At 35.8% G+C, this 24,404-nt stretch overlaps 2 protein-coding genes across 5 annotated transcripts in view; one reads left to right on the top strand and one right to left on the bottom strand.

Annotated features, from left to right (window-relative positions):
- The window catches only part of tmem63c (transmembrane protein 63C), a 30,408-nt gene extending 12,576 nt beyond the window's left edge, over window positions 1-17,832 (bottom strand). Inside the window, exons 1-5 of one of the 2 annotated variants that reach the window (XM_046855929.1) lie at window positions 17,747-17,822; window positions 17,123-17,206; window positions 6,381-6,648; window positions 1,713-1,792; window positions 170-257 (exon numbers count right to left, since the gene is read on the bottom strand). In XM_046855929.1, coding sequence (XP_046711885.1) covers window positions 170-257; window positions 1,713-1,792; window positions 6,381-6,602 — 390 coding nt within the window. In that variant the 5' untranslated portion in view covers window positions 6,603-6,648; window positions 17,123-17,206; window positions 17,747-17,822. Of the gene's footprint in view, window positions 1-169; window positions 258-1,712; window positions 1,793-6,380; window positions 6,649-17,122; window positions 17,207-17,746 lie in introns of both variants that reach the window. The other variant, XM_046855930.1, reaches the window with a different exon arrangement.
- Window positions 17,833-18,279: 447 nt separating this feature from the next.
- On the top strand, window positions 18,280-21,753 carry zdhhc22 (zinc finger DHHC-type palmitoyltransferase 22). Of its 3 annotated transcripts, none has more exons than XM_046855922.1 (3): window positions 18,280-18,376; window positions 19,441-19,998; window positions 20,091-21,753. In XM_046855922.1, exons 2-3 carry the CDS (start codon window positions 19,455-19,457, stop codon window positions 20,375-20,377), a joined length of 831 nt encoding a protein of 276 aa, XP_046711878.1. In that variant the 5' UTR covers window positions 18,280-18,376; window positions 19,441-19,454; the 3' UTR covers window positions 20,378-21,753. The 3 variants fall into 3 exon arrangements, with proteins under 3 accessions (XP_046711878.1, XP_046711877.1, XP_046711876.1); XM_046855921.1 differs by having other exon boundaries at window positions 18,328-18,477; XM_046855920.1 differs by having other exon boundaries at window positions 18,338-18,486.
- Window positions 21,754-24,404: the final 2,651 nt, after the last annotated feature.

Genomic DNA, 24,404 nt, shown 5'->3' with positions numbered 1-24,404 from the left:
ATTAATTCAATTAACTTAATAAAAACAAGCATGCTATTATGTCCTCAGATTATTTAGTTAAAAAAATAAAAAAAAAGTATGCCAAGGAACTGTACCACTTTAACTACCGTTTAAGTGTGAGCTTTGTTTGTGTGTGTGTGTGTATATATCTTTGTGCATGTCCTCTCACCATGTCTTTGATCTCAGAGTCTGAGGGACTGGTTTCTGAAGGAGATTTCTCTTTCTCACTTTGCTCTCCATAGAAAAGTGATGTTAGGCTAAAAAAAAAAAACAACAAAGAAATAACTAACAAATGTAGGGTTTCTGTAGAAATATTAGTTTTCACAGCTTTTGAGTGTGAGTGTGATGCCATTTATGAAACTCTAACCTAAACAACATGCTCCAAACAGTACCATGAATTAAATGAGCATGTAAACTTTGGTCTACATCAAAGTTTTTCTCATTAAACAAATGGGTGTGGAGAGACTTTACAGTGAATTTACTGAGGAGAGTCATGATGACTAACCCAGCAGAGTGACGAAACACAGTGGCAATCTAACCAGCATAATCTCTACTATACACTCTCGGTGAAAATCTCAGTGTTTTAACACCATATTTCGCAACATAGAGCTTGCCTAATTAGCTGAGATCTTCTGGAAATAAATATATACACATTAAATAAATTAAATTAAAAAACAACTAAAAATTTACTATTATATTCAAGAAACTGCAGGATAAAGACAGGAGATCATTAACACAATGGTTTAAGATGTATTAAGGAAGATGGGACATATCCACTAACTGTAAATCTACAAGAGATGTGCTTATAAAGTGCATCTAAATGTACAGTGTTGACCAACCCCACCATCTCTACAGCACTAATTCTCTTATATCAGCATCGCACAGTGTCACATCGGTGTGAGAGCTACTGTATGCTGAGATTGATATCTCCATATTGTTATAACTGAGTTGTTTTTTAGAGGGAGGAGGCCGAAAGTTGCACATTTTCAGAGAAATATTACGTATGTATTCAGATTTCTGTTCCGATTATGCAAATCAGCTTCATGTAATTCAAGCCTTTGAGGTTGTCAGGTTTTCCGTTGTAAGAGCATCCATGATGAGATTTTACAGCAGTGACATTTTTATACTCAAGGACTTAATTTTATACAAACAGAAAATTGAAAATGTAGACTGAAAAAAAACCCCACTTAATTTGGGACAAGACTACATTCTAATTCTAAAGCAGTAGATTTTTTGTTATGCAAAATTAACATACATGTTCTCCACAAGATGGTGCCAATGTCTCACTCAAATTCACCACAAAGGAAGTAGCACTGTGAGGCTATATTACAGTGTGTTACAACAAAGTTCTTTAAACTAAAATATGACTAATCCTTGCAACTATCAAGTCAGATGATCATGAGTTATTAAATGAGTAGAAAAGTGAAAGAAAAAAAAATGATAGAGAAAAAAAACAATGCAAAAGAGAAGTCAAACTTCTTATTTTTATATTTTTCATATATTTGCTTTTCATTCTAAATGTTCATGCTTATTTATTAAATAGTTTGCTCGTTTGTTTTGTGTGTGAGTGTGTGGCTGTTTGGATGTACATAAATTTACCAAACAGTTGTCCAGAATGTTACACTCTCTGCATACCTTATCATTATCCATATGCATCTTTAGCAGAGAATGTGCTGTTGCTGAATGAGTGTTCTCAGTGGAAGTTGATGTACCTGTCATTCTCCATCAGCAGTGCCAGACGCCCGTAATCCCATGCAGCCTTCCGCACGCAGGAGAAAAACAGCAGGAGGAACTACAGCAAATAGCATGAAAAGATTAGGTTTTACTGTTACTATGTGTACGTAAAAACCCAAAAACTTTAATTTCATAAACATCTAATCCTACACGCTGACTATTTACATATGAGGTAATGGCATTATCAATATTAAAGCTTCTAATTATAACAATCATGTGATGCTCATTTGAAAATGAAAAAAAAACTTTGGCTTTTCACAATCACCTTAGCTCAATTAACAGCTTTTTAAAGATTTTTTTTAGCTGCAAGTTGCCAGTCAATGTACTATGTATTCGACACTAGACATTTCTACTACTGGTTGCCATAGTAACTTTTATCAGTGGGTGGCAAAACCAGCATTCCACCTTTGACAACAAATCAGGAGACGAATCATATGCACTTAACTGTCTTTATGGTAGATGCTGCACCACGTTGTACAAATGTGTCAAAGTGAAGCTTGTAAAGCAGTATGAAATTAAATTAATCTTAACATATAGCCATTACTGTCAAAATAGCTGTCAACAAAAGTGAGTACACCCTAAGTGATATCAGCTGTACGTCGTGTAACCATGCAATTCTCTCATACTCACCACTGGATGTTCAACATGGCACCTCATTGCAAAGAATCTCTAAGGATTTAAACATTTTAATTGTTGCTCTCCACAAAAAAGGCGCAGGCTATAAGAAGATCGGTAACACGCTGAAACTGAGTTACAGTACAGTGGCCAGGGTCATACAGTGGTTTTCCGAGATGGATTCCACTGGGAACAGGCCTGGCAAGGGTCGATCAAAGAAGTTGAATCCTCGTGCTGCACGTCAGGTGCAGAAGCTGACTTAAAAAACAGACACATGATTGCTGACAGCACTGCTTTAGAGGTTGCAGAAGCGGAATGTCCGCTTGTCAGTGCTCAGATCATACGCCTTACACTGCAACAAGTCTGTTTGCATGGCCGTTGTTCCAGAAGGAAGCCTGTTCTAAAACTGTATTACAAGAAAGCCCACAAACAGTTTGCTGAAGACAACCTGTCCGAGAGCCTGAATTACTGTTACCATCTCCTGAGGTCTGATGAGACTTGACAAACTTGTTTGGCTCAGATGGTGTCTAGCATGTGTGGTTACACCCTGGTGAGGAGTACCAAGAAAATTTTGTCAAGCATAGTGGTGGTAGCATTATGGTCTGGGCTGCACAAGTGCTGCTTGTACTGTGGAGCTTCGGTTCTTAAGGGAAACATGGATTCCAACATGTAACATTCTAAAGCAGAAAATGATGCCCTCCCTTCAGAAACTGGGCTGAACGGCAGTTTTCCAACACAAAACACACTGCAAGATGACAACTGCTTTGCTGATGAAGCTGAAGGTGATGGAGTGTCCAAGTATGTATCCAGACCTGAACCCTATTTAGCACCTGTAGGGCATCCTCAAGCAGAAGGTGAGGAAGCACCATGTGTCTAACATCCAGCAGCTCCGTGATTTATTTGTGGAGGAGTGGAAGAGAATCTCAGCACCAACCTGTGCAGCTCTGGTGAATTTCATGGCCAAGAGAATTAAGGCAGTGCTAGATAATAATGGTGCTCAAATGAAATATTGACACTTTAGACACAGTTTTGACATGTTCACTTATGTTGTACTCACTTTTGTTGCCAGCTATCTTGACAATAATGGAGTTATTTTAAGAGGACAGAAAAACTATACTGCTGTACAAGCTGTACATTAACTACTCTAAAATATATCCAAGTTTTATTTCTATAGTATTGTCCCTTGAGAATATATATACTAAAATGGTTGCTGAAATGTGAGGGGTGTACTCACTTTTGTGAGATACTGTATATGTCTACTGTCAAACAGAAAACATTTGCAAGAATATAGCGAGATAAATTTTGTGTACATTCGTAGAAATACAGTACACTGTATCACATTTATAGTGAGTAAATGTACTGTACAGTTCTGTATTAACGTAGCCTATGCTTAGTTTCTCTGCTTGTTTATTGGTTGAAGTGTCCTATGATTAAAAAAAAAAGAGGCTGTGTTAAAGATACACGTCACCGCCTTCTTTACTTTCTGTACTGCACTGTATTAACATTTTACATAATTTTATAATTAATAATTATATTTTTATTAATACATTTAATTATGTAAACTTTAAACTCAACAAATACAATTCCCTATAAGTTCTTTTCTATCGTGCTATCCGCGAGAGACCGGGAAAATCAGCGAAACTAATTAGTTATGTGGCAAATGTAATTCTGCGATAAACCGGGAGAGCGAGATTCGAAACACCGTAAAGTGGGGGATCATAGTACACAAATAAAAGTAAACCCTTCACAGATTTGAATGATATATTGTTCTTATCTGTAAAAAGAAAGAAAGAAGAAATGTATTAATCAAAATATAATTACTGTATTCTTGCAAATGTTTTATGTGTGTTTAAAGTGTGTGGGCATTTTTAGGGTGGCAATTTTCCATTTTTCGCGGGGGGGGTGGGTGCAACCACGCAATAAATGGGGATTACTGTACACTCATAATAACAAAACGCTGTGCTTTTTTAAAATAAAGAAAACAGACAGGGGGCGCCTGTGCTGTCTCTGTCATCTCTTTTCACGGACACATAAACAAAACAACCTGAATCTCAGTGAATACTTGCCTCACAGACATAATAAATATATGCATAGAAAGCGTGAAATGTCTTTTAGATACATCAATTCACACTGGAAACAAATATTCTCTGATTATCTAATCCATATGAAAGTTATAAAAGGTACAGTTTCTCTGGTATCATCTCATTAACCGTCCATGTGGAAACACAGCAACAGTTCAGTGAGATGTCCTGATGATTTACACCAAAATTACTTTAAAACATTTACAAGAATATTTTGTCTTCATGCTCTAGGTTGAGTTTGGTTTCACTAATAATAAGCATACATTTGCATAAAGCATCAATATTTGTCCATGCCCATGTTGATTAGAGTGTTAATGCTAGCACGATTAATTCTTTAGCCTAGCTTAAAAAATTTCTCTTAAAAGAAATCATGACATTTCAACAGATCAAGTGAGTGAATGAATAAAGGATGGAAGAAATGAAAACATTTGTTAAAGCATGCTGAAATAAGTACTAACATTTCTTTAGAAAATGTAATATTAAATGAAACATAACATACACATCTGTTTTACCCAATTGGAGTCTAACAAATTTAAACTATTGAATTACATTTATTTTTTTATTTTTACTTTATTTTATTTAATCGATTGAATTTGTGCCAATTTAATTAATTACTCAATCAATTATAACAAAGAGCATTAATTTGATTGATACTATTTTTATTAAATATATAAAAAAATTATATTATTTTATATATTTTAACCAAGCAGGCATATTACATATTTAAAAAATGTAAACTGTTAAATTGTTCATGATCACAAATTTAAGCCCAAGTGTCATGTCAGAGGCTGTGAATACTTATGTACTTATGTATATAATTAAAATAATAAATTTAATCCATTCTGAAATAAGTAAGGCCTCCTGTATGCAGTGGGAATAATTAGCCATTTCTTTAAGAAGAGAGAGATGAGGTGAGTGGTTGTCTTGGAAACTGACAGGGAGTAAGGTCAGTATGCACACTGTTCATGTAATGACTCCAAGCAGAATGCACTCAGTGAGTAGATAATGAGAACACAGCTAAGACCCTGCTCTTTAGTAACTAAGCCTCAGTTTCATTTGAAACTGCATAAAGTAGTTCCACTCATTTGGTTATTCATCTGGATTTGATTAAAAAGAAAATCATTTAGGTGAGGCTATAGGTGTAATATTTCTGAATTATTCAAACATATTATACACTATTTTATCAATAAAGTAAAGTTGGTATAAAATGCAAATTATGAATCATAATTAAATGTGACCAAGCAAGCTCCAGATTATAAATTCCAGATTTACCATTATGTTCATTTATGCTCATATTTATGCTCCTTTTTAGCTTTCAGAGCTTTTTCAGTGGTGTCTTAAGTAACAGACTAACAACAGAATTAAAGTAATAGATAATATTTTGAAAAACATATCATCAAGAATCCCTGGGTTTTCTGCTTTAGAGACAGTAGTAGAAAGTTAGATTTTAAATGTATCCTTTTTTTTCAAATGATTTTGTTGATATTGGATTGCATATTAAAGCAGTATTGGTAGTTAATAGCCTTGCTAGCTACTGCATCTTTTCAAATACATAAGACAATATAGAAAAATAGCTTGGTTTGGGAATGAATTGTAATAGATGGATAAATGTATTAATGTATAATGCTGTGTTATGTATCATTGTTATCCACACAACATGAGCCTGTGGTTCCCAATCAATTGTGAGCCAGTTGTGGTTCTGTTCCAGTTTAATTGATATCTGCTTAGGCGTATCCATTCCTAAAAACTGCAAGAGTTTTTTGGAAAATACAAATTTCTCAGAATAACCTCTAGTTTGTTAAATCTATTTTGTATTTTTTGCATAGAACCTCATGAGCCAATTATTTGAGCCATGTATGGAAGCTAAAACTGTGCAGGTGACATTCTGTAGGTCTCTGAATCCAATAGAAGGCTTGTTTATAAACAGCAACAGAAAGAGAAATACTGTACCAGCCAGAGGGTAAAGTTGATTGCGAGGACAGTTGGCACTCCACCGAAGGGCAACCCCTGAAGCACACTGCTGCGAGAGTGCGAAAGGTAACACCTCTCTGCAGTGCCATTTTCCTCAGTCACAGAGTCCAGCAAATGCTGGTCATCCCGCTCCACTGATGCTGTGGACCACGTTTCAAACACAGGATTTGCCGTGCCCAAGGAATTGTGATACACCGCCATGGCAGTGGCTTGGACCTCAGCAAGCCTTCAGGCTGTCAAAACATCACTATGGAAAAAAAATCAATTCCAGACATTAATCAGTAGAATGGTTTTGATGTTGTTTGTGCAAGACTCTTAAAACATTTGTCCACTTACAGCTAGATATTTTGGTTTTAAAACAACAAAAAAATGTGTAGCATAATTCAGTACATTTAAATAAAAAGGCCAAAAATCTTAAATAACACTAATCCCTTCTATACAAAAATCAATATTCATTATGAGTTGAAAAATAGCTCAGCAGTTCTGTGTGCAAAATGCAGATACTAAAAATAGAAAGAAAACCAAGATTCAAAACATACAGTTTTTCAAATGATATAATATGGATATCAAACAAATTGTATCTTTATGATACTGTATATCTAAAAACACTATATGCAGAAAGAAGGAAAAACACTATACATGAAGTCACATCAGTAACATACTGTAGTACATTCTGAATAGTGTTGTTACTCTCTATAGGCAATGTTTTTCTGATATTAATTCACCTACAGAGCTGATTAAAGTGAAACGTTTTAAGCATGAGTAATAATATCTGCAGCAAACAAGAGGCAGCCAAACATCACCCGAGCTTAAGCCAGGAGTCAGAAGGGCTAATCAGGGATGCTTAAAGTGAATATTTGTACTACCCTCTGAAAAATAAACATGTGGGAAAGAGATAAGAGAAAGAAATAGAAAGAGAGAGAAAGAAAGAGAGAGAGAGAGAGAGAGAGAGAGAGAGAGAGAGAGAGAGAGGGAGGAAGTGTGTGTGTGGTGTGTTGGGATCACATGCACATTCACATGATAACCACACAAGGTTCTTAGTCACTGCAATGATGCTGTCATTAGTATTGTTGTTTGAAATGTCAGTCAGATGGCTCTTATAGGACATTTGTGATAACACGAACCAAGCAGCGTTTGTAAACACATTCATCAGCTCAATCATGAGATAAAATGAGGCTGCATGAGATAATTATAGACAGTACACAAAAGTGAAGAAAAAGATATTTGTTTTGTTATGCTGTATGAGGTATTTTTCTGCCATGTTTTGGGTCCTCTTAGAGGGAACCATCACTGCAAATCAACACAAAGCTATTCTGGCTTATTACCTTTGTTCTCTGACTAGACAGTTTGGTCTTGATGGGAACACTCTCTTTCTGGATGAAAATACCCCCATCTACAGGGCATTAGGGCTCACTGGATGGTTGATGATATGACAATTATGTAAATTAAAGCCTATTGAGACACCAGATCCCAATAAAATTAAGATGCAGTCATGGTCATGGTTTCGACCATAAACATGATATTAAAGTTTAAAGACAGATTTGTGCTCTGGTACAAAACACACGCTAGACAGCATACACAAATCTGCTTCAGACAACTATGAGTCAGCAATTCTGTAAGTACACCCCCACCCTAACACACACACATGCACAAACCCACAAATAAACAAACCTCATATGGTTTAATTATCTGCATAGATTTCTTAACTAACAGGTTCTTATTAGATTATACTAAATTAAATAAGCACTGTGAATTATACAATAGCACTACTGAGTCTGATGCTAGGTTTTGATTAATGTGGATTAATTGTCAAAACAAGTATATCTGACAATAGTTATGGCAACACAGCAGTTTTATTTTATTGCTTGAACCATATTAGATACCATATTAGATAAAGCATATTAGAAAAAAACGCACATATTATGTTATATATTGTTTAATTTGGTAAAAGAAAAATAGAATTTGTGCCAGGCTGTATCTCACTATGCTGAACCCAATCGAGATGGTTTAGGGGTGAGCTGGACCGCAGAGTGAAGGCAAAAGGTGCAAGTGCCAAGCATCTCTCGGGGAACTCCTTCAAGACTGTTGGAAGACCATTTCAGGTGACTACCTCTTGAAGCTCATCAAGAGAATGCCAAGAGTGTGCAAAGCAGTAATCAAAGCAAAAGGTGGCTACTTTGAAGAACCTAAAATATGACATTTTTCAGTTGTTTCACACTTTTTTGTTATGTATATAATTCCACATGTGTTAATTCATAGTTTTGATGCCTTCAGTGTGAATCTACAATTTTCATAGTCATGAAAATAAAGAAAACTCTTTGAATGAGAAGGTGTTTCCAAACTTTTGGTCTGTACTGTATATATATATATATATATATATATATATATATATATATATATATATATATATATATATAAACTATTGCATATTGCCAAACTGCTTGCTAGTCCTCACTAATATCACCTATACACATGTACAGGACATTTACAAAGTTTTATTGGACATATTTATAGTTTCATGTTTTCAATCTAATAAAATTGCTGATGTTTTTTCATTTTCATCAAACAACAGAATCAGATTATTTCCAATCAAAAAAGAAAGATTTTAATGCACTACAGAACAGTCTCAGACAAATTTAGCTAACAAAAAGGCAGTAATTTCCCTACTGTCCTTCACATGTTCAATTGTTTCTCTGGTGCACTCTTTCTGCAGCAGTTTTACCCACAGACCTACATGTCACTGAAAAGATCTTATTGCATATGTTCATTCAAAGTTTATGTATTATATTCAGAAATATTACAAAAGGATGGAAAACATTCATTCAAATTACACCAAAACAACATTGTACTGAACATCACATACAACTGTCACAGGATATCATGATTTAGTCTCTATTTTGACTTGGATACAGAAATACAAATCAGTGAACTATAAACATCATAAATTATAATCACAGTGTAATGCTTCAGGACTGTGATAAACAACTGAACAGGCTTAGTGCTGTTTGCACCTGGGTCTTAGAAGAGAAATGAGAAAAAAAACAAATAGAATTTCAAATAGATTAAAGAACAATGCAGTCCAAACAGCAGCTGAGGTCAAGCCCCAAGCAGAGATCTTTCCACAGCTGTTCACTTGTGTAACAATGCCACTGCGCTCAAATGATCACCAATCGTAAATCCTGAATCTATCAGGCTTTCCCTAAACAATATTTGAATATTTGAAGTGATTGCATGAAAAGAGAAATTAAAAATATTCAAATTAATACTTAATAACAAGTAAATATTGCATTAAATATCTGTTCAACTACATTAGCCACATATTTATAGCTAAATACCTATTGCATGCTTGAGCAATAAGATAATTATGAAGTAGTAAAAAAAAAAGTAAAGAATACACGAATAACCAAAGAGGTATGGATTAAAACTGTTGTTCCCTTCCTTAGAGGTCTGTGTAGTCTTTTGTCCTCGGTTAAAGTCTGAGAAGTCAATTTGAATAGGTCACAGTGTTATTTATGGATCATTGCTGAAGCTGTACTCTTGTTTCTTTATAATTTTGTAACTAAATGTAAGTTACGTTTGTTTTATATTGTAGGCAATTTCCCAAAATAAAAAAAAGGGTTTTATGTTTAAGATGATGACATGTTTAGAAAGGAATATATTTAAGCAACCGCCTTGAAATTATGTCAATTTTGTGGCTTTAAACCATGTGTAAGAAGGTTGATAGATCTTAAAATTCACCTTCTGTTGGTTTTAATGCTAATAACACACCTATATCTAATAACACACCTATATCTAATAACGCACCTATATCTAATACCACACCTATATATTGTTATAGAACCTTAAAAATGGTTAACACATTATTAGGGTTCTTGGCATGACAAAATGTACATAATTTTTCACTGGCTGTGATTATCTGAATAGACACAGTTTGGAAAGGAAACACCTCGGCAATAATTGTCTTTAAAGACAACTTTAAAGACTACTGCTGTCATAGCTAATAATAATAATGAGTTTTTCTACAGCTTGTAGTTTACAGTTAGCTAACTAAGTGTGTGTTAGCCTAGATAGCCGCTAGCTTGCTAATTATAAATTAAAACATTCCACTTAAATTACATAAACAACTGGAAGCAGGAAAGGGGACAAATATACTAAAATCCAACTAATCGGTGTTCATTTCCTTTTCCTTCCTGATTGCTGTTTTATTGTGATTAACTACATTTTAGTAACGTAAATCACATAGTTTAGTTGCAAAAATTGCAGATTCTCTTCACAACACAAGCAGCCTCTTGCGACTACCTGATAAATAAATCTTTTGCCAAATTATAGTAAAATGTAATTTGCTTAAACATCTATCTACTCTTGTGGAGCCCTGGTGATCTGTGAACATGAAATAAGAAATCATCCATCTTGCTATAAGAATCACAAGAAATGTGTTACTAATAATTAAAAACTGGGTTAAACTAAAAGTGAGTGCCCTTTCCTACATTTCTGACATTTTCCCCATTAGTACATCAGGTTTCTGGGCTAACTGAAAATAGAGTACTCTCAGAACCCAAATCCAAGTGGAAGTTTGGTGGCATGTGATGCAAAAAGCTATTTGAGATGAAATCCATATGTGATATTAATAAAGTGGATTATTATATTATTCAGAAATTATACCATTATTCTGCATAGGCATTCAGTGTTGCAGCTCACAGCAAAAGAAACCTTTCCTTCACACAGTCACTGCTGTCGCTAAAACTAAAAAGCCTTGAATGTCTGGGATGCTAATAGACTTAGACGAGCCTGATCAAGCTAGACTGGATGCAACGAACTGTAAAGACTGTCTGTCAACAGTGATCAAACTGAGTGTGCTGCCAAAGGAGATAGAATAGAGTCAGACAGAATCGGTAAACATTTTAACTTTCCTAAGTTAATCAAGCATTAAAATACAAATAAAATGCTTTGCAGTACAGATTTTTACTTTCACATTTGGCCTAAGGCCAGTCCCAGATTCATTGCAGTCTCCATCAAATCTTTAGTTTAAATCAGTTTTTATCAATGTATTTGTTCCAATAATTTATTATTACTGTTCTAAAATAGACATACATTTACACATGGAGACTCCATATAAACTAAGTCTATTAATAACCAAATTTTTGTAATGTGTAAAAAAAAAAAACAGATTATTTTTAATCAGGCTAAGGTTTCTGTTCGAGGATTTTTATGCAGATTTATTTAAGTAATCTTGTGAATCTTGTAATTTGTCAATACGTTTTCAATTGGAAGTCTTCAAGACAGAGGACATTTCTTAGTAACAATATAGGGTGTTTTTTGCCTTAAAAAATATTGAGAGAGAAAATTAATGATAGAGATGTGGATATAAATATACATTTATATTTAATTTTGTCAGTAAAAGGAATTAACTTTTGTTGATATTCCACAACCTGAATTAAATGCAACTATATAAGACTGAAATTAGAATGTATATATTCATAAAACTTTTACTTGCCGGAAGAATACAAAACTTTGTTAGTTCTTTTTATTGTTGGTTACTATTTTCATGTAACTGCAAAAATCGTGTTTTCTAAATGAGTTAACTACATATGACAATAAGCAACATCAACACCTCAACACTCACACTCTTTATTGTGCAGTTTATTTCTTCAGTATGTTTCTTTACTTATTTGACCTCAAATAATAGAGTGAATATACAGACAGATCCACAATGTGGCATTTCCTTCACTCCCTGTAAACACTTGAGATTGCAACACAAGATGATATTGCCAAATGCTACCAATCTGTCACCCACATGCCCATGTGCTTTCCCCATAATAAACTTGTGGGACTAAAACTGAGGTCAGTCTGTTAATGCCAGAGATTTTGAAACTGTGTGTGAATTTTTTTTGTCGAGAAGTACAAATGTACAGTTGCCAGTAGTTTATATATTTCTATATTTCTATAGTATTACTGTGCAGTGGGACCTGAAGGTCCCAGCTGAATCATGTGAACTTTCTGTTGTGCCTTTCCACCCTCACACACCTTCTATGGCTGACAAATCATGAGTAGTTGTGGGTTTACAGAGAGGGATGTATCACTTTGCAATCTCAGCCAAAAGCATCATTAAATATTCATACATCTGTTGTGCAGTGTTGCCCAAAAACACAACATTATGCCTTTAACTGCTTGCTGGGTGCTCTCATGTTTTTATGTGCATGTGCTTTTTTAAGTCCCAAAAATCTACAAAACATGTAAAAGGTTTGCAGTGATCTCCTAATTCCTAAATTTATTGCCCTGCTAACACATGACAAAATAGAAGTAAGCCATAGTTATTGCTGTATGGAAAACAAATACTTTTTCTTAGAACTTATAAATTACATAACTCACTGGACACTTTATAAGGAACAAAATGACCCACACTTATTTACAATTTAACATAGAAAGGCAACTCATTATGAAATAGCCAAAAACTTCATCAGGTTCCACAATTGTCAGTCAAGAACAGAATAAGAATGATGCAGTGGTCATGATGATAAAAAAAAAACATTACCTAGTCTGATGAATCTTAATTCTTAATGAGGCACACAGATGGCAGGGTCACAATTTGGCACCAACTGCATGAATCCATGGACTCAACCTGCATTGTGTCAACAGGCCAGCATGGTGGAGGTGGTGTTACGGTGTGGAGGATATTTCTTGGCACACTTTAGACCCGTTTATAGCAATAAATTGCTTGGATCCTACAAACTTTTTTTTAGTAATTTACCATCTTCTAATGGCTACCTTTCACAGAATCTGAATACAATCGAATACCTTTGGCATGTCATAGAATGGTAGATTTATCAGCATCAGAACACCTGAAAAATCTCCAGGAATTACAAAATGCAATCATCCAAATATTGATCAAATTTTTAAAGAAATGTTTCAAACATCTTGTAGAATTGCTATCATTAAGAAGTGGGGCTATTTTGATAGAAAGAAATAGTATAAGTATAATAAAGTCACTAATAAAATGCTTTGTAAGTATATCTACAATCTCTATTTCTGTCAGTGATCAGGGATACGATGCATAGGGGCAGTGTCTGTGGCGGAGCAACGCCCTTTGTGGAGGTCTGAGGCGGAGCGACAGGGGTAGAGCAACGTAGTCAGCAAGGATTGGGCGCGGAAAGGCGCCCTCGCCGAGATTTTGGAGCAGAGCTCTTGGCGGAGGTCGGGACCGGCTTGGGGGTATGCTTGGCAGGGCAGACGGGCATATCGGTGATCTCAGCAGGTTAGAGGTAGGGTAGGCAGGGTCCCCAGTCAGGCAGGAAGGTTGAGGTTCGGCAGCCCCCATAGCAGAGCTCAGGGACCGGAGAGACAGCCATCTCTAGAGGTTTTTTAAAACCATCTGGTTTGCCAGAGATTGTTCCTGACGCACCTGGAAATACTCTCTGCTGGGGGCTGAACTTCAGAATATCAACCATCCTAGTTGGGTGCCTGAATTGCCGGTCTGCGACGGAGCAAGCCCAACGCTTTAATGCATCCACAAGTTTCTGACCATCTTTTGGCCAGGATTATTCTGTCCGAAACTCACGGGACACGATGCATGGCCAGATTATTCAGTCAGTAATCAGGGACATGATGCAGAGAAGCCAGATTATTCTGTCAGTGATCTCTCAGGGTGACTAGGTGAGTGAGGACCCAAATGCAGGATGTAACAGGGTTAAGGAAAAACAAACTGAGCAATGGGGCAAGGCAAAAACACAGTCTAAAAAACAGTCCAGAGTCTAAACACAGGCAGCAGGGTAATGCAGGGAAAACAGAACTAAATAAAAAAAACAGTAAAAAATATCAAAGAGCCAGCAAACCGAACAATAAAAGGCAGAGCAGAATCACAAACCAAAAACCAGTCCAGAGTTCAAAACAAGAGCAGAGCAGAACAGGGGTCAGGAGCAGGGGCATGAGCAGGAGCAGGAACCAGAGCAGGCAGGGTAGCAAGAATATTCTCAGCTGGTGAGATAATCTGGTGCCGAGCTAAAGTCTTGGGTGTTCTTAAATACCGGGAAGCACGGAAAAAAGGGCAAGATGGCCGCCAAACCAGAAGCGCGTGCCACGGAAACCAGAAGTTCGCACCGTGTGCCCGGAAGATCCTGACAATTTTATAATCATACCGCTCATATATGCATCTTGATAAATTGTTAACGACGATAATACAAGCCACAAAAGCCCCCAATTGACTATTCCCCCACACTGCACCACCAGTAACAGAAACAGCCTCACACATCCACGTGAAATGATTAATCAAGTGTCTTTTTATCTCTTTCGAACAATAAAGTATTTGTGAGAACAAAATAGATTCTGTAATGTTGGCGGGGGAAGAAGTAAATACACAATGTAATCCTATTGTACTAATTACAACATTGTTTATCATGTGCTAAATGTTTTGTATGTAATATGCTTACTAGTATCTGTATCAAATAAAATATACAGACTACCGTAACTTCTGGACTATTAAGCACACCCAAATATAAGCCACACCCACTGAATTTTACAAAGATTTTTATTTTAAAATAAAGAAGCCGCACCTGTCTATAAGCTGTTCTAATGAACTTTACACAGGCTTTTACAAAGGCAGTGTCTGTTACACGGTGTAACGGGTGAAATATGTTGTGGCTCCTTTGAAAGCAGAGCGGCATTTTTGGAATAGCCTGCCGAAATTTTTCCGTTATTACTGCATGTGTGCAAGACCGATGAATAAGTACTTATTATTTTCTGATGCTTATTTCTAAGTTTCTTTGACTAACTCGTAACGCTGTTGCCAAGAAAAATAAAAAAGCACGAGTTTTGGAAACTTGTCTGTGCTTATATGATTTCTGTTGCAACTGGCGTTGAGTCCCTTGACCCAGACTCAACGCGTTACAACGTCTTGTATCTAAACAGTAGCCTACCAAGAAAGTCATTGTTCACTGTCTTCCTCCTTCCTTTCACAACAATTTCTCTCGAGAGTTTATCTTTTGGCATCGTCGAGCGTTTAAAAATCACCATCGATGGAAGCTTTTCTCCCGATGCCGTGCAGCTCAGAACACAGGTGAAGTGCGTTTTTTCGTTTCCGTTCGGAAATTTCATTGGTCTAATGTTATGTCGCTCAGTTTTTTGGCTTGAAGTTTGTGATCCGGGAAAAACCCAGGAAAAATCTATAAATAAGCCGCTTCGTTGTTTAAGACGTGGGGTTCAAAGCGTGGCAAAAAAGTAGCGGCTTATAGTCCGGAAAATACGGTAAATAATAAAGTAAATCTTCATTATGGCATTTATATGGATACACATTTTGGCTTTTCCAAGCCTTTATGTGATTCTTCCCAAACTGTTACCACAAAGTTAGGATGTCTTTGGATTCAGAAGCATAACATTTTCCCTTCACTTGAACTAGGAGACCCAAACCTGTTTATGACAATGGCAATGCACCTGTGCACAAAGCCAGCTCTATGGTTTACATGGGTTGAAATGGAAGATCTTAAGTGGTCTGCTATAGAGTTCTAAATTCAACCCTACTGAACACCTCTAGGATGATCTAGAAAGCTGACCACACCCCAGGCCTCCACACACTAAATCAGTACCTTACTTTACTAACACGATTGTTTTTTATCAAACTCCATAAATCAGGAAGCATCCCTGAATCCCTGAAGCATTCTTAAGAGCAAGATTTCATCACATACAATCACACTTGCATTTCTCCAATCTTTTTATGAGAAAAAGAATTATACTTAGCTGAGAAGCTAAACACTGTGCTTAGCAGGTGTGCGTTCTGATGCTTTATTCATGACACTCTAATTATGAACCTCTATGAACATTCTGGTTTAAGACCACTGACATTTTAACCAGTATTCAAGCTTTTTACAGACACCTTGATCTGACACAGCAGCAAATGTCAAAGAAAGACATTATACTTCCAAGATCTACATACAGCATGACCAATTTTCTCTAGGTTCGAGAACTTTGCCCTTATGCTTAAACGAATACGCTCAACTTTTGACAAGTGGATGAGCTTTGTCTGTGATAAAAGGCTGCAAATGTTATCCATTCACCATTTTCACTGATGTCTGAACTAAAAGAAGCAAGTCTATTTGAATAAAGATACGTTAAGAAAAAGACTTTGTCATTACTAAAATACTTTTTTTTGCAGCAGCAGAGTAAGCATGTACTTGGTTAGTAAGTTATCACATATCAGGACAATATGCCAAATAATACCTTTTTCACCTTTTGAAAAAAAGAGAGAGGCTTTTTACTTGTCACATGTACATTACAGCAATGTTAAATTCTATCTTCACATATCTCAGTGATGTTAGGAAGCTGGAAGTCAAAGCACAGGGTTAGCCAATAAACAGCACCCCTGGAGCAAAACAGGTTAGGGGGCCATGCTCAAGGGCCCAAGAGTGGCAGCTTGGTGATACTGGAGTTTGAACAACCCTGACCATCTTATCAATAACCCAGAGTCTTAATCACTGAGCAACATCGTCCCCTGACAGAAATATGGTATGACAAGAACCGAAGAAATATTTGATGAGAGATTATTAAATCTGTTCCAGAAGATTCATTTGTAGGCTGCAGGTGCAGGTGAAATTTGTATATAATCCTCAACACAAGCAAACACATAAAGGAAGATGGATGTAGAAAGTGAATTATAACACACCAGACCCATTTCTCTGGTGAAGTGTCAGCTGACAAACCACAATTTCTCAGAGGACATTCAACTTTTTACTCACGTATTCTGTACACCTCAAAGAGCTCAGTCTTTTTGCACAGTGCAGCCACACCGCAGCACGGGCACAAGCCGGATCTAGAAAGCTCTGCGATGAGATTAAAATAAGCACGTGTGTGTGTGTGTATATATATGTATGTGTGTATATATATGTATGTGTGTATATATATATATATATATATATATATATATATATATATATATATATATATATATATATAATGTTTGTTTATATAGATATGCGTAAAATATCCCGTGAACTAATATGCACTGCGCCTACGCAAAATCCAATGCATTGCTATAAATATATATATATATAGATGGAACACAGGCATAATCTATAATCGGCGCCTTATTGCTCGCCATGCATTAGGTAGAAGTGCTGCAGCTGCTTTATAGATACAAGTCATAAATCAATACGCCCACTTTCCCCAAACCATTCAACTTCATTCTAATAAATAAATAAATAAATAAATAAAAAATGAATCAACACGCTTCCTCTTTTTTTCCGAGTTAAATCGCATTAAAACACATTTCTCCTCATTATACATGTATTACCAAGCAGTTTATCAAACATTTATAATTAATTAATGTAAAAAAAAAAATCTCAAACAATAGCATGGCTCACCTTTTCAGTGTGTCTATAGCGCAGGCGGTGTCCGGTTAGACGCTTCTGGCTGGCTGCATCAGCACCAAGGAACAAGGGGAGCGCCCGTCTGCTTAGGGAGCGTCTGCAAAGTTACACCACATTTACAACCTGAGGGTGATTTTTTGTTGTTGTTGTTGTTTTAGTGCGCTGGTTGCCACTTATTTTTCAGATCATTTTCCTTTAATAATCTAACATTTGACGCAGTTTATAAGCTCTGAAGAAAAAAATATAATTGGATTTAACGTTTGTAGTAAGATAAGGCAATTGGAAAGCCCTTCAAAATTTCAGTCCTATCTGTTTTAGACGTGTTGTACCTACAGTATATCACGTGTATCCTACATGATGCGTTTATGAAGGTGTACACCATTAAACATATTAACTATATATTAATATTTATATAGACCCATGATTATCTAACGGGCTTATAACCATGTCTTGGGGCTATAAAACTTCAGACGGCAAGATGGGGTTAATTGTCCTAGCCTGCCCCCATCCGCCTGGTGTTTTCCTCCTCATAATGTTGCCACACCAACAGGAGGTGCTACAATATCTGCTCACAACGGAAATATATTATAGCGTGGCAGATGGACACATAACGTCTGGCAACCGGTAATTCCCCCCTCTCTTTTTTTTTAATGAGTCCTTGTTTAATGCGCGCGTGAGACATGAGGACTGAAAAACCAGCTTAAAGGATATAATCATCAGACACGGTAAAGCCTGTATGTGTCAGAAATGGGTCTCATTATAAAATCTTATATAATACGTATTGTAGATAGCGTCTTACTCTGTGTGTGTGTGTGTGTGTGTGTGTGTGTGTTTTGTTGAAGCTAATAATATGGATGTATTCGATTGCTGGGGGGCTTTGCGACAGAACGATTGTCATATACTGCACCCTCTGGGCCACAATTTCGGTCACAGATAAAGAAAAATAACTCAAATGGACCTTAAAATTGCTCAAATAAAAAAGAAATCATTTTGGCTGTTATGCTTGTGTGAAATTATTATTATTATTATTATTATTATTATTATTATTATTATTATAAGAAACGTATTTATCCCAACAAAAAAGTGCTACCCATTAACAAAGTGACAAACTGTTTTGTTTGTCTGCTGAAATGGTACAATGAAGCATGTATGTATATTTGACCTAAGTTTATATATATATATATATATATATATATATATATATATATATATATATATATATGTGTGTGTGTGTGTGTGTGTGTGTGTGTGTGTGTGTATGTATGTACGTATTTGGTGCATATAATGTACCTCTAATTGTAAACATGCCACTTCCACCCCCTGGTTCCAATCAGTGCAATTAAAACTACACTGCGGTACCTTTTTATATCTACGAGTGCAACAATATGATAGAAAGTATATAATGTGGTAGCAGATAGCTACTGCAAATAAATATAAATTTCATAGTATATGAGGGGAAAAAAAAAATCCCAAATTGTAAAACAGTATGTAAAGTAATACATACGTATATAAAAACATGGATAAAATTGAGATTTTTTTTTGCATTTATTAAATTATGAGTAATCAGACAAATGGCACTATACCTCTTAATAAACCGTAAGGAATAATCTTAAAAAATATTTAACTGCTGTGAGGAAGGTTATTTAACTTTTGTGTAACCAGTACTCTGTTATCTCATCTAACCGCAGGCATAATCGCCAGGATGCTGAAACTGCGAATGCTCAATGCTATTGCCCCAGCCTACTTCTATACTGCCACAGCCGTCACCTTTGTTCTCCATTTTTTCCTTTTCATGCCCACTATTTTTCAAACTCATAATGTTCCACTGAGTCCTGTCATGCTGCTCCATATTGCTGTTTTGATGTTTTTTATGCTCAATGCACTTGGGAATTACTTAATGACTATATGGTTCCCAGCAGAGAGTGCCAACGAGAACATTATCCCCGTCTGTTCACCAGACTGTCCAGACAGAGTGGACGCTCACTACCTCCTTAATGGTCGGCATTTCTGCAAATTGTGTAAGAAAGTCATTCTGAAACGGGACCACCATTGTTTCTTCACAGGAAACTGCATAGGGAACAGGAACATGCGCTACTTTATAATGTTCAGTATCTACACATCCTGTACCTGTCTATACTCTCTGGTGCTTGGGGTGGCCTATCTCACAGTAGAGTATGCCATTTCCTTTGAAAACCCTTTGACTTTCCTCACACTTTTGCCCCTCTCAACAGGCTATTTCTTCCTTGGTAAGTTGTTTTAATCTTTTCACGATGTGGAGAGATCTATATCCAGGCCATTGAAAGCATTCTTAATGTCCTCCTTCTTTTTTCTCTGGTAGGTTCCATTTCAGGCCTTCAGTTCTTCCTGGTCATCATGCTGTATGTATGGTTAGGCATTGGTTTGGTGAGTGCCGGTTTCTGCTGCCAACAAATCTTGCTTGTGGCCCGTGGACAAACCTGGTGCCAGCTACAGAAAGGGCAGCTAGTGGAAAGCCGAGGAACATGGCGATCCAATTTGAGTGATGTATTTGGTTCCCGCTGGTTTTTGGGCTTCTTTCTGCCTGTCCAGACTGTGGAGACCGCTCCCGGAAACTGGCATAGTTACCATGATCGCAAGCATGACTGACTGTCTTTATTAAGTGCATAGATATGAAGACTTATTACAGCATCTGCTGTTCTAGGTGATTTGCAAGGTGGAGAAACAGTGCCATTGTTTTAGAGATTAGGTGATTAAGTGATCGGTCCTCACTTTAAATGAATATATTTATTGCTGTTTATCAGTGTTATTTAAAAAAATATTTTTATTGAATAGATGAAGACCTTAGTTTTAATTAGGAATTATCCATTTATAAAACTACAATTAATAAGTGATTTTATACCTGACCTTATTAGCAACCATCACCAGCATAACCATCATTTTAAACAGACAAGACTACACAAAATTGCATTTAATGACATTATGGCATCAACACAAATTTCAAGTATACTAATAACAAACATTCTAATAAACAAAGTACAGGATGTAATTACACGAAAGTAAGCATTAATGCAGTATGTGCACCTCATTCATCGATAAGCAGTGTTAATAGACCACAAACATGCTTGACAAAACATTCCACCTGCATCTGTGCCTTTTAAAATGAGTATTAACAGGTAATGTTAATGCTAATAGACACTTTAATGCAAGATTGCAGTGATCCATTGTTAGTTGCACGGTTCTACTGTTTCAACCTTGCAAGTCATTTTGTACCCCACCCATGTCTTGCTACTGTATAATCCTAGATAAAATTATGGAATGGATGCATTCCAGTCATCTGTTTACATGCTAACTGGATCAGGTCTTTGTGGAAGATTTAATTTACAGTCATTATGTGTTCAGGAACTGAAGAACTATTTCCGAACCATTATTTTATTTATTTATTTATTTATTTATTTATTTATTTATTTATTTATTATTTTACAATATTTATTTATTAACTACTGTATTTTTTTTAATAATCATTTGGTACATAATTGAAAATAAAAAAATTGGAACAGTACACAAGAGTGCACATAAATGAGGACTGTGGACCTGCTGATGGGCCCTGAGAGTGCAGTATCAACAGAATAAATTAACCATCTTTATTTTCCCCCATGAAGTTCTTTACATTTTAATGAATGAATTAATTTGTTTATTTATCATTTATATTTTATCTACTATATATTTGGTCACCTTACTGAGTTGTGTCCTTAGTTGTATGCTTAGTGCTCATTTCATTTGTAAATGTGAATATGTTTAAAGCTATAGCATTTAATATTAAGTTATTAAGGTCATGGTTTATTCTTTATCAATGAAATGTTAGCAGCAATGTCAAAGCACTTTATTCCTTAAAAAATTTAGCATCAGCGTAAAGGACTATAGACTTTGTTTAGGACACTTGCTGTCAAATTCAAAATCTATTCTATTGCTGTAATGCAGTTTTCTCCGATCGCCATCAATAAAAGATGTTATACAATGTTAAATATGAGTGTTACTCAGGTGAAAACAGACATGCTTAATTAACTGAACATTTATTTATAAGCAATCTTGTAAAAAACAACAACAGTATTTCGAAAATAGATTTAGTAATATTAATTGATAGCATCCCACCCACTACAATTCAGCCTGCTACTGCATTGTCTCACCCTGCTATGCTAAAATTTAAAGTATCGGTTTCTCGTGACTATTTCTGAACAAACAGTACATATACTATATATACTCTACTATATATATATATATATATATATATATATATATATATATATATATATATATATATATATATATATATATATATAGTACCTTACTTATGCTATTCACTTGAATTCCTTCCAGTGATTTGTCAGTTAGCAGAAATAGAAGAGGTCAACCTCAGTGTTTCTGGAGCAAGAGCAAAAAAATGTAGACAGGTAGGAACAGAAGGAGGTAAGGTAAGAGTAGGAAAATCAAAAGCCATGGTTAAGCAACTGTTAATGTGTCCCTTGAGCAACTAGTATGACTCAGACAACCAGCCATCTTCAGCCTGAGCTAGTTACAGAGAGCTAATCTGCACTACTAAAATGGCTTTTCAGAGGCATTTTCACTGTTTGTTCTTACATGCCACATTTCTGTATCTAAACATTTTAGGTTCAGGTCAGGTTCATATTTAATTAAAGCGCTTCCAAATGTGCGATTTATGTTAAAAACCTGCAGAGTCAAAGTAAACAGCCTGAAGCCACAATTCACACACATGAGAAGAACTATGAGAGATGTCTCTGTGCAGAACCAAAAAACAGAGGCAGTTAACAGAACATTTGAAGTCTACCTCCTTGGCTAAGCAGCCCTTTCAAAATCATGTGTACAGAATTAGTTACCTCCTATTTTAAGTTCATTTTCTGCTAGTCCTAATTAGCACTTGAGGATCGAAGCTTGTTGGAATACCAGATATGTTAATCTAGCTCTTAGTTTGAAAGATACAATGATTTTTAATAGTGTTTTATTAAGCTGACCATTACTTTAGCCACAAATCCCTTATCTAATGGCAGCCCTATGTGTAAATGCCTGTACATTTAAATCCTCTTCCTGGTCTTGTGTATGTCAGGACAATTATCATGCACCTCTGCAAACATTTTTCATGTTAATTGTTCCCCCAAGAACCATAACAAGACTGTAAAAATTTTCAGGTAAACCAGAGTTACAAAATGAGCAAAACTCTGGCCCTGGGTATACCCATATTGTGGGAGAGATTTATTAAGCTATCAGCGTCTGACATGGCAGCAGGTGTTCATTTTAGATGAAGACAATGTTGGCAGTCTCTGCCCATGCTGAGACTACTGAGGATTCAACAATGTCTCAAAGAAATATTTATACACTATGCCTCAGTTGATAGCAGCCTCAGTACAATTACTGGGAACTTGGGAGTTTACGAAAACTAATATTTTTTGTTTGACTCCCAGACGGCAATGACAGCATGGACGAATGAAATACCAGCTCGAGGCACAGTGAATGTCTGAGAACAACTTATAGCCTTGTTAAAACGCTTTCTGTGTTTTTAGCATTTGTCAGTAAACCCTGTTGCAGGTTATAGAAGTCAGCATTTAGTGTTTTGCCGCCATCTCGGAGGAACATATCAGCCAGGTGAGGGCAGTGTTGGCCAAGTATTTGGGAACACTAAATTAAATGAAAACAAATAGTCTTTATAAAACTATTACGTAATCACAGTACAAATCAACTTATTGTTGAAAATGGTGGTAACTGCAATACACTGGTTTATTGTATGTAATCTGTATTATACATTTTTATAATTTAGAATGTATTGTGTAAAATACAAGCTTTGGTTTTCTTATTCTCAGTGAGAAGATGTTGCAGTGATCTATGAATAATTATGTATTATTTTCACAAAACACAGCAAAATGTAGTCAGGACTTATCTGTCGCTGAATTACGTTTTGAATCAAAATATATACTGACACCTATATGTTTGTTTTATAAAAGTGGAAGAAAAGCTACAGAAAAAAATCTGTGAATTTCCTTGTTTTAAACCCCAACAGTTTACTACAGAAAAAGTAAATGAAAGAATGGTGGCACAGCAGGTCTCAGGAGTGCATTTATCTAATTAAAGCATAAAAAAACTTAATATTTAGCCATTTATATATCTCATTTGTGATAGTCAGTCTTATGCCCAGTCACCATTCCTCAGGCTAATGGCCAGAGACAGCAGCTGGACCAGGACCAAGCCAGTAAATTGCAGCGATTGGCAAGTTGGTCTGTATTAATTAAATTAATGTAATTAATGTGTATTCTGAGGTACAAGTCCACAAATGTTTTTTATTAAACAATACTGAGCCAGAAATATGCAACGTACAAACTGGCAGAAATATCAAGCTTTTAAATGGTCAGAAAATTTAAAGTAAAGGAAATTTCAAACTAACACATGCCTGGGTGTGTGTCGTGTTTTTAAAAATAATATGTTCTGGGATGTTTTTTAGTCATTATTTGGTTATCTGCCACATCTGATGCAACCCATTGAAGGCTTAAATGTAGCCAGGACTGATAGAGAAGTGAGAAAGCTACTGTAATTTGTTCAAGTCTTGCTTATTTCCTGACCAGTGGTTTGTTGTTAAGACAATAAAAACCTAATATTTTGTCACATGGGA

This window comes from Silurus meridionalis, chromosome 8, assembly GCF_014805685.1.
Source record: "Silurus meridionalis isolate SWU-2019-XX chromosome 8, ASM1480568v1, whole genome shotgun sequence".
In the NCBI taxonomy this organism is placed as follows: Eukaryota; Metazoa; Chordata; class Actinopteri; order Siluriformes; family Siluridae; genus Silurus; species Silurus meridionalis.
The sequence above is the reverse complement of the archived record's forward strand: the minus strand, read 5'-3'. Positions and strand labels throughout refer to the sequence as shown.